At 34.5% G+C, this 18,387-nt stretch overlaps 1 protein-coding gene across 1 annotated transcript in view; it reads right to left on the bottom strand.

Annotated features, from left to right (window-relative positions):
• Window positions 1–17,177, bottom strand: part of LOC145694210 (heparan-alpha-glucosaminide N-acetyltransferase-like) — a 93,123-nt gene extending 75,946 nt beyond the window's left edge. Inside the window, exon 1 of the mRNA XM_081770330.1 lies at window positions 17,160–17,177. Within this exon, the coding sequence (XP_081626456.1) occupies window positions 17,160–17,162 (3 nt within the window). The 5' untranslated portion in view covers window positions 17,163–17,177. The remainder of the gene's footprint in view (window positions 1–17,159) is intronic.
• Between the last annotated feature and the right edge of the window lie 1,210 nt (window positions 17,178–18,387).

Below are 18,387 nucleotides of genomic sequence, written 5' to 3'. Positions count from 1 at the left end.
AGAACAAGCGTACTCTGTCAGACACATGAAAACTAAACTATTGAAGTTATTTGCGGAAAGAATCACTATAACTGAAATAAATGGTAACGTATCGTAAAATTTATCCACTTCCCAGTAAATGGCAACGTTGCATTTTCATTTAATATTGGGCACATAAAGAGTGTAAAGCACAAACGGCTCATCCGATTAAAAAAAAAAAAAATCTTTCACTTTAGATTGAAAACACCATATTTACAGATGGTTTCCCCTCTTACATCTTGTTGTAACTCTGGTAATAACAGAGTTACCCTATGTAGGGGAATTTTGAGACACCCTGTATATTAGAGGTATGTTCAATGCCTCATTTGAAAGATGGTGACATAATGGTGAACAACTTTTACAAGTGGTGAGCGTGTAATTTTGTTACAGTCACATAATTACTCTGTTATTATGTCTGCCGTAAATGACCACCAACGGCGGCCATATTGGATTTAACGACCTTCCAGACTGAATATTCTTGAGGGCTTTTTCAGGTTTGCTTAGAATGTGCTCAACATCATTTTGGCGCACGTTTCATTTCTATTGCAATATGTTCAAGGTCAATCCTTATCTTGACTGGACTATGGTGTGAATGAGGAAAGCCTCACTCAGGATTACTGGTCTGAAAAAGTTTTTACCTTTTTCAACCAAGTGTTCCCACTGGGAATCGAACCCGGAACCGTTCGCACCAAAGGCGAGAGCGTTAGCGATTATGCTATTCGGGGCCACTAATAATAATAATAATAATAATAATAATAATAATAATAATAATAATAATAATAATAATAATAATAGAATTAATAAATACTTCTGGTAGCTATAACTTATACTTCAAGCTGATGATGATGCATAGTAGAAGTTAGTTTAATTACGACGACCTATCACTGATAATAACGACTCTCCCGTCTACATATATTTTTTATGACTTCTTCAGTTTTAGACAAGTGCAAAAAACGTTCTCTTAAAAAAATAACAGAAGTGCGTCAAAAACTAACAGACATTCATTTTTCACAAATAATTCCTTCTGTGTTAACTCTAAAACCTTAGGACACACTTTTGTGTTGATAAGACAATTGATTCTTACAATTATTTACTCGTAAGTTCAAATATGAAAATTATACAGTATTTCTGTAAAACTTAGGGTCAACTCATTAGCACTCAGAAGTTGCATTAGCTACGACAACCCGTCAATTTAATTATTTCAAACGTGTGATCCGCTCCAGAACAGTACAGACAAATTAGTATTTCAAAACAAAACACAACTAGTCACCGGTAAGTTTTTTTGAATAGTTTCCTAGTGAAAGAGATCAAAGACTGGCATCAAGACAGAAAGATTCTGCTGGGCTACCCATTTCCCAAGGCAGTGGTGCCCCCCTCCTTATGTCCATGACGCACCCCCCTCTCAATTGTCTATCCGTAGATGTTCTTCCATAAAAAATATTTTCGATTAATTTTTACACCCCCTCAAACATATTTATATAGATTTTTAACCCCCCTTTAAACATATTTATATAGATTTTTAACCCCCCCAAATATTTCAATGACGCAGTTTGCGTCATAGCCCCCTTTGTGGGCATTCCTGCCCAAGGTCGATAACCTACCTTCCCATTAGTTAGAAGTATCTACGTCCATGGGCACCCATAGTGGTGAAGGGAGGGATGAAAGAGAAGACAACTGACTGCCTAGCATTTTCGAAACTGATTCGCTTCTTTCAAATACATGTCAAAACACATTAGTTTTACTTACTTACATGTTATAATTAATAAAGTTATGCAATGTGTTTAAATAATTGCAATAATTGCTGTTTTATATGTGTGTGTATATATACATTACTTCGCTTGTGTGTCGAACTTCTCCCTCCCCCTAGGAAAAATCTGCAGACGTTTCTGTCTACGTCTAAACCTAAATTTTCTCAATAGTTCTGATCTCCAATAAGACCTTCCCCTTCCCTCACGGCATACTCTTGATTAAAAGTATCTTTGTATAATAATTGAATAAGTGAATGTAAAAAGAAGAATACTCCAAAAAATAAAGGAAAATACTCCAAGGTAGCAAACTTCTGTATAACTAAATATCCCATCTCATTACATTTTTGATATTTTGGGAAATGAAAAATCTTAATATACATTATAAATGTACCGTACAAATATTTTTGTATAAGCAACGGTATTTCCGGTAAAAAGTGTTTTTTTTTTTTTTTTTTTTTCAAAAGTAAAGTGTTATGGAATATTCTCCTTTTTCCACTCACCGACTCAATTTATACATTTGCTATAAAAAAGGGTAGTTCCTAAATGATTTAAATATTTAATTGTTTTCCTCTGCTAAAATTTTAATAATTTACATTGCGCCTCTGTGAATATCCCTGACTCCTGATATGTATATGAAAGAAGTGGATCAAATTTGAAACTATAAAAGAAATGAGACTATGAGTCGAACACATAACAAAAACGAAAATAAGATTTGTATTGCATAATGTACCGGTATAATTACAATGAGAGTGATCCTGCTGTGAACACACAAGTAAAATTTGTAATTTAGAGAACTTACCGACTTATATTCGCTCTCACCCTTGATCGATTTAACCGCAGCAATGAGCTTCTAATGAAGTAAGTTGACATTATATACAACTAAACGATCTTTATTCATATGTTCAACTTTAACTAAGCACTGCAACTGAAATTAATCATAAAGTGTGACGTCAAATACGTTTCTTCTTGCTATGTCAATATGTTACGATCTATCTATCTATCTATCTATCTATCTATCTATCTATCTATCTATATATATATATATATATATATATATATATATATATATATATATATATATATATATATATATATATATATATATAATACCTTTATTTGCTTTTTAAGTAATGCTAGCACGAAACTCTCTAAAGGGATACGCCCTTCATTTGAGATATTTACTTACGGTCTCTGTAATATTTCAACACCAGCAACGAGATGACAACAAATGATTATGATCATGATTTCAAAATTTCGTAGTCTTGATGATTAATAATCTAATACACAAATTGGTTAGTTACAATTTTAGGAGATGAGATTCGGCAAGATGATAATTTCCATCTTGCCTAAAATGGCAGAAATGTTTATCTTTGGGAAATCAGATGAATGGTATATCAGTTTGTTTTTTTTTTTTAATTGTTGATTTCAGAAACGCCTCGGTTAATAAGGAAATGCATATACAACACTCCTATCAAATTTGGAATATGGAAAGAAAATTGGTTAGAGTAATTACACGTCTTTAAATTAATCCCAAAGTAAGGTCCGGGTAAGAAAATACTTTTCACGTTAAGAATGGCCTAAACAAGGAGATGCGTTGTTGTCATTATTGTTCAATTTTGTTCTGGAATATGCTACAAGGAAAATGAAAGATATCCACAAGGGCCTAGCGCTGATTGCTATTCACGGTTATGGGTTGTGCTAATGATGTAAATATGATAGGAGATAACATAAGGACAATAGAAAGAAAGCAGATATTTTATTGAACGCCTGCAAGTACGTGTGTTTAGAAGTAAACGCAGAAAAAAAACAAATAATATTGCCAATTGTGGATACCTTTCTAACATCACGTAGTATTTTCGATAAAATGAACACTTTCATATATCTAGGATCAACATTAACAGACCAATATCATATCAATGAAGAAATTAAATGTCGATTGGAAGCATCTCTGCTTCGTATTATCATTCGTATTATTATTCAATCCAAACTTCTTTGTCTTCGGGAATTCTGTTCAAGAATTTGAAGCTTAAAATATATAAAACAATAATTATTATGTTGTGCTGTATGGTTGCGAAACATGGTCGCTTGCGAATATTCAGCGGGAATGGGGAACGGCGGAAACTTCATAATGAGAAACTGTATAATGTATACGGTTTACCTAACATTGTTAGGGTCATTAAGTGTAAGGGGCTCAGATGTGGAGAAAATAAAATGGAGAAAAATATGCATACTTTCAAAATTTTAACTGGAAACGCAATCGGCAAAGGAACATTAGGAATACCTAGGCTTAAATAGGAGGACATTAGTAAGATAAGTCTAGCAGAAATAGGAATACAAAGCATATAGAAAGTGGATCCAGTTAACTAAAGACAGAAATCTATGAAGAGTTGTTGGGCATAGGGTTTCATAGACCATAATTAGTAGAGCTTAGAGTAGAGGATAGGTCATAGAATTAGAGCTTGTAGTTATGTTTTAGTGCAATGTTTTGACACTAAAGAAAGAAAGAAAGAAAGAAAGAAAGAAAGAAAGAAAGAAAGAAAGAAAGAAAGAAAGAAAGAAAGAAAGAAAGTTATGGATATAGCGAGAAGAGAAAAAATTACGCCCACAAGTACAGGAATTATATCTGTAGCCTCATACATTATCCACGTATGTGAGGCTGTTTGTTCATCTCAAGGTCACGAATGTGCCAGGATCATATCGGATCACCGGATATGGTGGGTCACAGGTCTGACTACTTCCGGGTCTTTTGGTCACGAATTTCGTAGCCTGTTCTATCACAACTTATTACACAATCGACATTTCTGTGCTCCCTTACTAATCAAAGCACATATTATTTTTTTGAAGAAAATGCATTAAAAAAACTTAAAGATAAACAGTTACCTACTAACTACTCGACACGCAACGAACTTTACTATGTGAGAATGTGATATACGTTCTGATTGACGTTGCATCTAGATTATTTCGGAAATCCCCAGTGTTAAACACTGTTGCAACACAATAAAAAGATTAGTATAACTTCAATGTCAACACGAAAAGAACATAATAGCGATCAATAGTGGTGCAAGTTGTTTACTTTTCATTCTTTGAAGTATACTATTTATGTTCTCGTTTGTTTTTTTTAAAAAAACGGGCTCAGTCAGTAAGTTAAGATTCCAGATCTTTGCCGGAAATGTATGGGCTGACACTGTGGCATACGCAAGGCAGAGTTTCTGGTTTAAACTGCTGCCCCTTGACTCAGATATTATGAGAAAATAAATATTTACCATAATAAAACATATACATATATATACAAATATTACGCTAGTTCTTAAAGGATATGAGCTTAAGTATTTGAACCTCCCTTTGATGAAATTTTACGTACGTCCCTGGGCTGACAGATTAAACCTAATGTCTAATTGACGAAGCTGTTTTCTCAAAATGATGCGATCATATGACCGGATTTAGGAAGGTGCACCGGAGCACATGCCCAACCCCACTTCATTGTAAATATAAAGTAAAATGAGAAGCTAATAGTGAAAATAATAATACTTTCCAAAACTTTCTGCCGTCATTTTTCGTTTGGTGCTTAAAAGAAAGCAGAGTTTTGCAAAATCAATAGTTTAGGTCGAGTTTCTGAAGGTTGAAGGAAAAGGATTCACCAAGCAAAGTATTATTCCTCATTCATACTACAGATGCCTAAAGGCGTTAAGGTGGATCACCACCCGAAAGTCAGTAAATATTTTAACTCATTCCCTTAACTACAGCGCACTGTAACGTTACATATTATAAATATTGTACTATAAGATAAAATTATGTTTCAGCTACAACACAAGACACTGATTCATTTGGTTGTGCCTTCTGATATCGAAAAAGGTAACAAATAAAATAAAATATTTGATTCGTTTTACAATGAGCACACAAGATGGTACTTGCTGCTAGATTAGGGTGACCAAATCTTCAACTAGAAAAAACGGGACATTTTTTTTTACGTTTGGATAGGTTACTCCCCTAAATATATATTTTTGCCTCTCCGTTCTCTCTCCCTCCCTCTCTCTCTCTCTCTGTATCTCTCACAAAAAAGGACAAATTTACACTTTTTCATTTTAAAACCTATTGAAAAGGTTGTGGAATTAATTAAATAACAAGTAACTATCAGCAACTAACAAAAAATGGAACTTTTATAACAAACTACTCTGAGCATCGGATTCCAACTCCCTTTATTTGTTTTTTCTTACTTTTAAACATTATTTCACTTACTGCTAGTTTTCTTTTTACTTTCACTTTTACGGTTCTATAGTTTTGTTCCCCTTTCATAAATGATAGTATGTTACATCTTAGTTAAATCATGGAAACACTGTACTGTACTGGTGACAGCGCCTCAGTCTTTCGGCCGAAACAGAGAGTAATATCAGTTTGTTTTTCATAAGACTTTCAGCCCCTTGCACTGTCGTCTGCGGAGGGGGAGTCTTGGAGGGAAACTGCAGCCACCACATCCAATATCGCAAACGTCGTAATGACGTTGTTCAGTAATTAGACATATTCCAATATAATCATATAGCTTAGAAAATAATAATAGGTCTATTAGTATTTTCTAAGCTATGTGATAAGAAAATAATAATATAAATTAAGAAATTTTAGATTGGAAAGCTTTCTTGTATTTAATGTACGTAAATACGGGACATTTTGGCGTCCCGGGAAATTTTTTCGGGACACCGGGAATGATAGTGAAAAAACGGGACAATCCCGTTTTTACGGGACGGTTGGTCACCCTATGCTAGATAGTACTAGAAGTGCTCAGTTTTATGAAATGTTTATTTGAATGTGTAAAGTACTTTAAAGTAACGATCTGATTACGAAATAGATATAATGTTTGACCGTTTATCGTATTATGTTTCACATGCTATTTAAATATTAATTTACATTTAAGGAAGCAGATTTTGAGAAGAAACTTGCGCAGAACGAAATAATGCGTTGTTGCCAAATTTGTACGTTTAATTCCTGGATTCTGGCGTTGCAGTTCGAGAAGCGGAACTTAGCTATGAATTTCGGTAAGGGTAGAAAAGTATTTTTCCAGTAAGTATCCAAGCAGAATTCCATGATTACTGTCTTTATTATCTGTCACCAGTAAACACTCGACACTACCTGGCAACGCCGCAATACTCAAGCAGCGTTTAGCATAGCACCGAGAACACCTAAAAGAATCAAATTTAGCTCAAATGTAATGGTAGCTTATTAGTGTACCCCAATCAGAATATCCTGGATCCCGCCCTGTATATACAGGGTGTTTCAAAACAACACCGACAATGTTTGGGAGGTGATTCCTGACACTAAAATAAGACAGAAAGTATAGACCAACCTGGGTGTACAAGTGCTTCCTTTCGGAGTTATAGGCTGCCAAAAACATGAAAAAAATAATTTTAAAGGTCCATAGCTTCAAAACTATGGGACCTACCGTAGTCGGTTCAAGATTTCACTTAGGAACTAATATGTACCCTATCCAAAAATCCACGTTTGAGAATCCTAAGGTACTCACGCAACAATTTTTACAGAGAAAGTTTGGCTACGGCATATAATCTGAAGTACTCACCAACTACCTCTATAAAAACTATTGCGGAAGTACCACAGGACTCTGAAACTTAGATATTTGGATAGGACACATACTAGTTCCTAAGTGAAGTCTTGACCTGACTAAGGTAGGTCTCATAATTTTGGAGCTATGGACCTTTAAAGTTCATTTTTTCATTTTTTTTTTGGCAGCCTATAACTCCGAAAGGAAGCATTTGCGCACTCAGGTTGGTATATGTTGGTATATGTTATGGATATGGAATCACCTCTCAATAAGCAATAGGGTACTATTAGAAGAATCAGAATAGTGCTCATATTAAAAATATAACAGTTTTCTCAAAGTGGAGCTTTTTTTGTGAGGACTCTCTCTCTCAATATATATATATATATATATATATATATATATATATATATATATATATATATATATATATATATATATATATATATATATATATATATATATATATATACCTGAATTTATATGAACTTGGGAGCTTGAATTCCCATTGACAAACTTTTGCGTATACCACTGCGTTACCATAGAAAAAATATGTTTGGGTTAGCTTATGCTAAAATATTGCTACCTCGCGGAGCTTCCCAGCATTATGCTCTACACTGCAAGTTAGATACCTTACTGTATAGACAATATTCTATAGTGTGAATAGCAATATTCATTTTATTCCAGTGATGGGTCCAAAAGGGATCGTGCGCCTTCCTCAAAGAAAACATAGCTCTTTTCGTCTTATTTCAACGAACCGAACCGACGAGACTATCTTTTCTGTTTGTATATTAAACTAACAAACTAGCTAATATCCCTAAGTGTTAGCGTGTTATATTTTGCGTCCTTCTTCGACCCTTCCATCCTTCCGCTCAAAAATGAAAAGATATAAACCTTCCGAAGTCGAAGATTTAACTTGTGCAATAAATAAATAAATAAATAAATAAATAAATAAATAAATAAATAAATAAATAAATAAATAAATAAAATAATAAATAAATAAAATAAAAATAAATAAATAAATAAATAAGAATTATTCGAAACGTTTTTCTGTGTAAGTCACCAAAGTGAATGAACATATACCTTCACAGACAGATCAGACGTTTATATAGGGTAAAAGTGGATCTGAAAAGGTAGGGGGACGCATGACAACACGCCATCCCCCGTGCCTATCTTTGCCCACTGTAATATTTTAGGAAAGTGGAGGGACGCCATAGATATTTTTGGAAGTGGGGTAAAGGCGTTTCCCGCGTTTCCCATCACTTTTACCCCTCGGCCTATTTATTTAAAAAGTAAAGCAAGCAAGTACAAATTGAATTATACAGAGATGTTATACGAGATGTAGAACAGAAGTTATAACATGAAAAACATGCAACTTTCTCCAGTTACCTCCTTTCAAAATTTCTGGTACCGCTCCTGTTTCAGCAGGTACACACAGCTAAAAATAATCTGTGCTTGCAGTTGTCCACCACTGCTTCTTCATTTATAGAACAAGTTACCTTTTATAGAACCTTTAGTTGCTATTTACACAGTATTTATTACGTTTTCATTGTGGTCAGTGAATGCGTTTAGAACTTTAACTGTGTATAACCTGCCTGCACAATGTAATATTTCACACGATTGTACAGCACGTCAAGTTCTATCACCATGTTAAGTTTCATTCCGATTGAATGAGCTCAGTTGAGCTCATACGATAGAGTCATGGGCGCCCGAAGGGGGGGGGGGCGAGCTCCCCTGCCTCACGAAAATGTATACGTGATATAGCAAACCACGTATATTTAATACCAGACGTAATAAAGCAAGCAGTGAGAGCCCCCCCTACAAAATTTTCTTCGGGCGCCCATGGCTGGAGTATATGTATAGATTCTTGATTTACAGGGTAAAATCAAATAACTTGCTCGAGAAGGTCACAGAGCTGAAATAATGAATCACTTGATTTCGTATAACAATTAATACTTACATTATCGTCACGTTTATGATTCTCAGCTTCTTAGCCTATATAGCATAATATGTGGTCGCACAACTCAATAAAGTAAACAATAAAGATATTAGACAGTCAAATGATTTTATTTTGTAACAGCTCTGCAATAAATATAGAAGACTGGCTGTGTGTTATATTTTGTTTTATGTCTTTAGCTATAACCCTGGGAGCGAAAAATCTCCCCCAGGGGTGTAATTCGACTTCCATATTATAAATAATAATCTATCAAGTAGCATGTGCACCATTGTTAGGAGACGTGTGTCACAGTTAGAATATAATAATAGATAAAATCTGCTACTTAACAAGGTATGTTTTCTATATACAGTACATAAATAGATAATCTATTTTAACAGAATAAAAAACATCAATTATTATTGGCAACGAATGACATACTTTTTAGTTCAATAAAAAGTAAGTTTTCTGGATTTTTTCGAGAACTACGCATGAAAATTTACCCTCAAGTATGTCATCTTGTTCAGCTGAATGCCGTCTATCAATTCATAGATATTTCATCTTTAGACAGCATTCTAGTTAAGTAAAAAAAAAAAAAAAAAAAAAAAAAAAAAAAGTAGAGCTTAAGAGTATTTACAACTTTTCGCTACACCTCATTAAACATATTGAGTTATGCACTCTTGCTAGCGCATATACTAATAAAAAGTTTGATGAGAGTATACTTCAGTGAAATGAAATGAAACATTTCGTTTAACGTCCCACGTATTATGCCCTTCAGGCTAAAGAAGACAAATGATTAAGGCAAGTGAATGATGATGGAGGAATCAACGCGATTAAAATATGGAAGGAAAGGGAGTACCCCGAGAAAACCCATGGACATGATGTTGTCCACCACAAGGTTACTTGGCCGGCGATCGAACCAAGCACACCACGCACAAGAGGTTAAGCGCTCTACTACTAAGCCACAATGTTTCCCTTCAGTTTCATCTTATGATGTAGCGTCATCATATAGCACAAATTTTAAAGTTACAGATTTTTTTTTTTACCGATTTATTCGAAAACGATGCATGAGGATTTACAGTCACCCATACCATTTTGTCCAAATCAATGGGATTTGTCGATTGATATATGCCTCATCTTTGGATAATTGCCCCCGTTATTCGCTAATAATATTGATTTTTTTTTTTGTTTGTTTGTTTTAATTATTTCTAGTTTAGTAATTCCGTGTAGCCGAATTATTGGTACCAAATTTCACATAATTAAATCCCCACGTTAAGCGGGTTTGCATATCCAGGCCCCTAACTATGAAAACATTTACGCTCAGTCCAACCTCAATCATTTCACGAATTCAACCTATTTTACGTATGTTATTAGGACATAATATCGATTGTGATTTATTCTAAAAACACTTTTATACATTGCAAGAGCTATAACGTCCAAATATTTACTGAGAACTCATAGTCGTATCGGAATAAACAAAAGCGAGTATGGAACAGTAAACTGCTATAACAAAAGGCAAAAGAAGATATGCAAAGGCATACAAAACGGTCGAGTGGTTTGGGTCGATACACTATCAATCACATGTTTGTGTGTTCAAACCCGGTAGCAAGTTGTTTCTTTTTTAAGTGTCTTCCTATTTTCATCCGGAGGCTGAAAATATTCCTTTGAGTAACTCATTGAAAACTTCTTTTGTTTCAAATTCGATTAGAACGGAACATTATATGAATTGCGAATCTTAAATCCATAGCTAAAAAAAAATGAAGTATACTCACTACTCTATTATCCTCTGATTTGTAACGAAAAACTATTTATAAACAGTGGTGACTTCAGAAAATTATCCTCGGGGGGAATTTCAATATGCGGGTGGAGAGCAAACATTGGTAGTCCACATTGAGCACGATCGAATATATGGTCCTGAAGGCGGAAATTTCTTAGCTCGAGAGGGGTCTCAAATTCTCCCTCAGATCACGTCTTGAAAGCATCATTGCTTAAAAACTTTTCGTAACAAATATAATATTACACTTGTTTCTCGTTCTACATTTGGAATTGGTAAAATCATAACTTATAGAGGATTATAATAAAAGCATAAAAATTACAATACCAATCATGTATATATTATCCTGTAATTTACCAACTTTGGGTCAGATTAAAACTCAAATATTTGTTTTCGGATTGCACTTAGAAGTAAGTCCTCTCTATATAATCCTGATTGGAAAACCATGTTTAACACTAATTAATTAATCAATATTTATACGAATATTTTTTTATTTTACTATTTTTACTATTCAATATTATATACACTTCATTTCCAAAATCAAAATCTCGAAAATGTATATTGTACGATTGCAGACTCGCAAATAAATGATTATTTATCATATATATTGGTCTCTATTCGAAATTCTATTTAATCGAATCCGACAGAACACAGACAGAAATATCGAGAACAGGTGAAAAAAAGAGAGAAAAAAGCGTTGGACTCGAAGTAAGTTCGAATGGTGCTTTACAAGCCGAACGCCTTAGACCATTCGGCTATGGCAACAACTAGTAATTGTAGCAAAGGCTTCGAGTAATAGTTCTTATTACAGAATAACATTTTCTATTGCCTAAAATTTAAATCTAATTTACTTTGATATAATATATCTATTAATTTGTTACATGAACACGTTTTCGTTACTTTGATGAATGATGTATGTTGTTGATATAGATTCTATTACATGTTCTTTCGTAAATATTATAGAAAGTATCAGGGTTATTTATGATCTTTCATGGAAATTGACTGGCGCATGCGCAGTACACAGACAGTTCAATTGGAAGGCGAGGAAGGAAACGCTAACACACTGTTAGAATGTTTCATCGCTGTGAAGTATAAAGAACAGCTAAAGTGTATTTTACGCTTGTCATTGCGTAAAGAATCACCAGGTTAATGTTTGTCCAAGTTCTCACTAATCAACTGGACTCATGAAAAATAATAATATTGTCATTACTGCACAATATGAAGAATAAAGAACGTATATTATACCACATTGTTCTCGAATTCGAACTTAGCTAAGGAAGGGACAATAAAAAAATGTGATTTATTCATTCGAATTGAGATAATTCAATGAAACTAGAAATCACACAATCAAAAGGAAAAATATCGTTAAAAAGACAATAATACTTTTATCCGAGATGTGAAATAAAGTTATTAATTAACTGAAATGAAAGTAATATTGGGCATGATATAGAGTAGGAAAAAAAGTAAATGTATTCTTAGAAACGTTCAAAGTAAATTCACAAATACTTTTTGAAGATATACTACTCTTCCTTTACGTTTTAACGAACTAATAAGTAAACAAGCAAAGGAAAAGAATGAAGAACGAAAGTGTTGCTCTTGAAAAAATATAATAAATAAATGAAACTTAAATAAATGTTTACACAAAAAATAACACACTAGTACTTCGTGTAGTCACCTCCAGAGTCAGTAACTTCTTGAAGTCTGGAGGGGATACTAGATACAAGTCTCGAGCAATACGACGGTGTGTCACGAAAATGTTGCCATAGTTCCATAACATGATTTTGAAGAAACGTTTGGTCTCTGTCTTCACGTCTCTCTTCCCATTCTTGCACCATGTAGGCCCACAGATGCTCAATTGGGTCCAAATCTGGGGATAGAGGGGACCACTCAATACAAATTAACTCTGAATGTTCACTTAGCCACTCTCGTGTTTGCAGGGAAGTGTGAACAGCACTGTTGTCATGCATAAATATATATTCTTCCTTTTCGGGGAAGTTTCTTTCTAAGGACGGTAACAACATATTTTCGAGGATATTAATGTAAACACTGCTGTTCATTCTCTCAGGCACCGCAACCAAATCTCCAGGACCAGCAGCCGTCATGTATCCCCAAAAGTGTGCTGATATTCGTCCTGAACAAGAAGTTCTGATAATATTTTGTTCAGCATACCTGGTTCCGCGCGGTCTATACAATATAACTCTGCCTTGTTGGCTAGACTTGAAAACCTTCTCGTTGGTCCAGATGACTAAGTCCCAATATGACTGAGGTTGGGTTATGTTATTCTGTGCCCATTCCATTCATCTGGCCCTGTGAGTTTCAGTCAGGAGAGTCTTCCTAGCGGGTCTTGAACAGTGTAGACCAGCCCCCAATAATCATCTTATTATTGTTTCATGAGAACAATTATATTCTCTGGCTTTGTGCAAGAGGATTGACGTGTGGCGTAGAGGTCTGTTGATTACTTCTGTAACTAAAGCTTGATCTTGAGCTGCAGTTGTCACTTTTGGCCTTCCACTTCTTGACCGAGACCTGAACCATTCACCACCTTCTTCATGTCGCTGAACCCATTTCTTGACCGCTTGGTTGTCACATCCCAGATCTCTAGCAATCTGAGGCACAGTTTGTCCCATTTTTGCTCGGCCTATGATTTCTCCTCTCAGAGCAACAGACAGTTCTCCACAACCTTTAGAACGAGGCATTTTGAGAACCTGTTAGAAATTTGCGTTCTGGCGTGTATGACAAATGTCGGTAAAGTGCATCTTTCTGTTTCTACTGCGCATGCACCAGTCAATTTTCGTGAAAGATCATAAATAATCCTGACAATTGCTGTAATATTTATGAACGAATACGTAATAGAACATATATTAACAACATCATTCGTCAAAGTAAAGAATACCGTAAACATAAAACAATTTCAACAGACTATTACATCAGGCCAAAATAGGCTTAAACTTCAGAGAATACAAAATAAATTTCATACTCTAACAAAAGATTGAACATGAAACACGCTTACTATATTTTCAACTTGTCACATTAGCCGAGTGGACTAAGTCAGTCGGCTAGAGATTCTGAGGCACCATTCAAGAGTAGTTCGAATCCCACCACAATACAATTTGGTTTTACCTCTTCTTGACGTTTCTGTTTGTGATCCTGCCGGATTCTATTAAATATAATTCCGTAATACGCTAAAATATACGTAATATTTGAGATTCTTAACCTCCCATTTTTACATTTTTTAAGCTCAATTGAAAAGAAAGAGGGAAAATGAAAGTACAAAAATTTACAATAATTACTTAGCATATACTGTCATTGTAATTGTGGATATTTTATTTATGAAAATGTATAATGAACTAAAAATATATTTAGTAGGTCACATGTCTCCATTTTTCGATTCTAACTTGAAAGTTACAGTTTAGGCGGTGACATATCGAAGACCCAGGGGGTTGAGGGGGTTGTAACCCCTCCCATTGAAACGTTTATATTCTATTGAAATAAAAAGTGTTTCAGCTTATAATCTTGGAAAAGCAACAATCACTGTGTGTGGAGGACGGTTTATTTATACTACGATTTATCACTTCCAAATGTGTAGAAGATGTGACTGGATATTGTGTATAATCATTCAAGAAATATAAGACAACCAAGGGACTTCGTAAACCCTTCACGCCACCCCAGGAGGACGAAGTGCGTCCCGCCGTCCCTCGGTTGGGAACTACTGCTTGCGAGGGAAATATTCTAACAGTGTGTTAGCGTTTCCTTCCTCGCCTTCCAATTGAACTGTCTGTGTACTGCGCATGCGCCAGTCAATTTCCATGAAAGATCATAAATAACCCTGATACTTTCTATAATATTTACGAAAGAACATGTAATAGAATCTATATCAACAACATACATCATTCATCAAAGTAAAGAAAACGTTCATGAAACAAATTAATAAATATATTATATCAAAGTAAATTGGGTTTAAATTTTAGGCAATAGAAAATGTTATTCTGTAATAAGAACTACTACTCGAAGCCTTTGCTGCAATCACTAGTTGTTACCATAGCCGAGTGGTCTAAGGCGTTCGGCTTTTAAAGCACCATTCGAACTTACTTCGAGTCCCCGCCGGGGCCAACGCTTTTTTCTCTCTTTTTTTCACCTGTTCTCGATATTTCTGTCTGTGTTCTGTCGGATTCGATTAAATAGAATTTCGAATAGAGACCAATATATATGATAAATAATCATTTATTTGCGAGTCTGCAATCGTACAATATACATTTTCGAGATTTTGATTTTGGAAATGAAGTGTATATAATATTGAATAGTAAAAATAGTAAAATAAAAAAATATTCGTATAAATATTGATTAATTAATTAGTGTTAAACATGGTTTTCCAATCAGGATTATATAGAGAGGACTTACTTCTAAGTGCAATCCGAAAACAAATATTTGAATTTTAATCTGACCCAAAGTTGGAAACTTACAGGATAATTTATACGTGATTGATATTGTAATTTTTATGCTTTTATTATAATCCTCTATAAGTTATGATTTTACCAATTTTAAATGTAGAACGAGAAACAAGTGTAATATTATATTTGTTACGAAAAGCTTTTAAGCAATGATGCTTTCAGGACGTGATCTGAGGAAGAATTAGAGACCCCTCTCGAGCTAAGAAATTTCCGCCTTCAGGACCAATATTCGATCGTGCTCAATGTGGACTACCAATGTTTGCTCTCCACCCGCATATTGAAATTCCCCCCGAGGATAATTTTCTGAAGTCACCACTGTTTATAAATAGTTTTTCGTTACAAATCAGAGGATAATATGGTAGTGAGTATACTTAATTTTTTTAGCTATGGATTTAAGATTCGCAATTCATATAATGTTCCGTTCTAATCGAATTTGAAACAAAAGAAGTTTTCAATGAGCTACTCAAAGAAATATTTTCAGCCTCCGGATGAAAATAGGAAGACACTTAAAAAAGAAACAACTTGCTACCGGGTTTGAACACACAAACATGTGATTGATAGTGTATCGACCCAAACCACTCGACCATTTCGTATGCCTTTGCATATCTTCTTTTGCCTTTTGTTATAGCAGTTTACTGTTCCATACTCGCTTTTGTTTATTCCGATACGACTATGAGTTCTCAGTAAATATTTGGACGTTACAGCTCTTGCAATGTATAAAAGTGTTTTTAGAATAAATCACAATCGATATTATGTCCTAATAACATACGTAAAACAGGTTGAATTCGTGAAATGATTGAGGTTGGACTGAGCGTAAATATTTTCATAGTTAGGGACCTGGATATGCAAACCCGCTTAACGTGGGGATTTAATATTGTGAAATTTGGTACTCATACTTCGGACTTATGCAAAGTGGAATTCCAGTAGCTCAGTCGAGCTCGTCTGTAGCTAAGCGGGTAGTATACGCACCTTTGGCGTGGCAGACCCGTGTTTGATTCCCGGCGGAACTCATGTGGTTCGGATTCCATGTTAATCAGTAGATCCTCGTAGCTGAAAGGGACGTTAAACTCCAAATCAACTCAACTGAAGACTTTTAGTTGTTGATGGTGTTTTGTCAGAATTGGGAGTTACTCTACTTAAAAGATTAAGAAGTTCGGTCTATAAAGCCAATAATATGAAATCGACGTGGTGACCACACATTAACCTCGTAAGGGCGTTTAGTCGACCACCAGCCTTCGTTACCTGAAGTTATTATTCTACTTTTTGCTATTTTTATCTCTTTTTTTCTTTTTCCCTCTCTTTCTTGTTTCTGTATTTTTTTTGTTTCTAATTAAGTAGAACTAATCGAGCAAATTCGATTGGAAGATTCTCTGCTCCGCCTCTCTGACGTAAAAAGCTCTTTTTCTGTCCTTTCGAGGAAGACGACAGAGTGACATCTTTAATAGTGACCACCAACGCGACGTTCATTTACCTCCAGATTGCGTGCGGGCTTTCACAGGGGCTATTTAAATAGGCAGATAGTCTAAGAAGTAATCACTTTAGAATAGGAATTTCTAATATGATACAATCGAGAGAAAAAAGGAGCATTATGCTTTAACCAAACATATAATCTTTAATGATAAAAAACTATATAGATTATTATAAGCAAAAAAAAAAAAAAAAAAGCGAATATATAAATAAATTATGAACTTACCATTATGACTATTCTGTGTGTTTGTTGTTAGCAGTAATTAGTTATTCTGTTGGGCACCCACTTATTCCGTCTCTCTTCGTGCTTTTCGTGCTTCATATATTATTTTTATCTCTACTTGTTTGTTCGTTTATTTTGAATTCACTTTGCACATCATTACACATTTCACTATTTTGTCCGACATGCTACACTATTTATTGATCTAAAACATAACTTTGTTGCGACAAAGTACTGACACTTGTTCTTAGCAACTCAGTTCCCCTGTTACTTTGCAGTAAATTTTCATTTTATGTCATTCTCAGTTACAATAATCCAATAAGAAGGGCACGTATAATTTCGGATTTTCACAACGACTGTTCGTTTGTTTCTCAGTTTTGTATAATCGGTGTATTTTATTCTTTTCTGGTTTTAATTTGAATTTTACAGTATTTTACGTAAAATGAGCTAATATTTCTCGTGATCGCACATTATTAAATCGAAGCTTTTACAATGAACGCTACATTTTGTCTCTAATTCCGAATTAAGATGAAAAGTTACCAAATCCATCAGAAATAAATATAGTGAACAACGTAAACATTAATTCTTTTTCCGTTCTCCGCGTAAATAGTGGATTTTAAATTGTAAAACGACCACATATAAACATTTGCATCTAAAACATTCAATTCCCATCTAATTAGTGAGAATGATTTTTAGCTAACAGGAAGAAACCAGTTAGAAACACCGCTGCACAGTGCTGAAGTGATCTAGTTTCTTGTCAGAAGATAAAGCAAATAAATCGGCTGGCGAAGAAATTTTGCTACTGTTGCTATCAGCTCTTAAGCTATGATGTAAACAAAATTACACCGGACCTGCCTCAAAGGTCAACGTGTTTCTGCGTTTTGTATCACTTGCAGGAATCTCAACACAATGGAAGGCGGTGGTAATCATATGCAAAAGGAAGTCAACAACCTCTGTCTAAGTGAAGAATAAAAATAAATAAAGAAGCATGCTAGTCGAGTGTTTTCATAAAGTTATAATTTTAACTTGACCAAATGATTTTTTTTGAACGGTGTACTTCCTTGTTCGTGTTTAGGTCAGCACCCTTGAATAAAACGGCCTTCTAAGTACGAGCAAGAAATCGATGCAAATTTAAGCCACGCAAACGTCAAGATTTTATCAGATTTATCTCCTTCCGCACTGGACTTCTGCGAAAACAGAAAGTAAAAACAGAGAAAGCAGCAAACAACTTATT

The sequence above is a fragment of the Thermobia domestica genome, chromosome 1, assembly GCF_964235325.1.
Source record: "Thermobia domestica chromosome 1, izTheDome1.hap1.1, whole genome shotgun sequence".
NCBI classification, from domain to species: domain Eukaryota; kingdom Metazoa; phylum Arthropoda; class Insecta; order Zygentoma; family Lepismatidae; genus Thermobia; species Thermobia domestica.
This window is presented reverse-complemented; position numbering and strand designations above follow the sequence as displayed.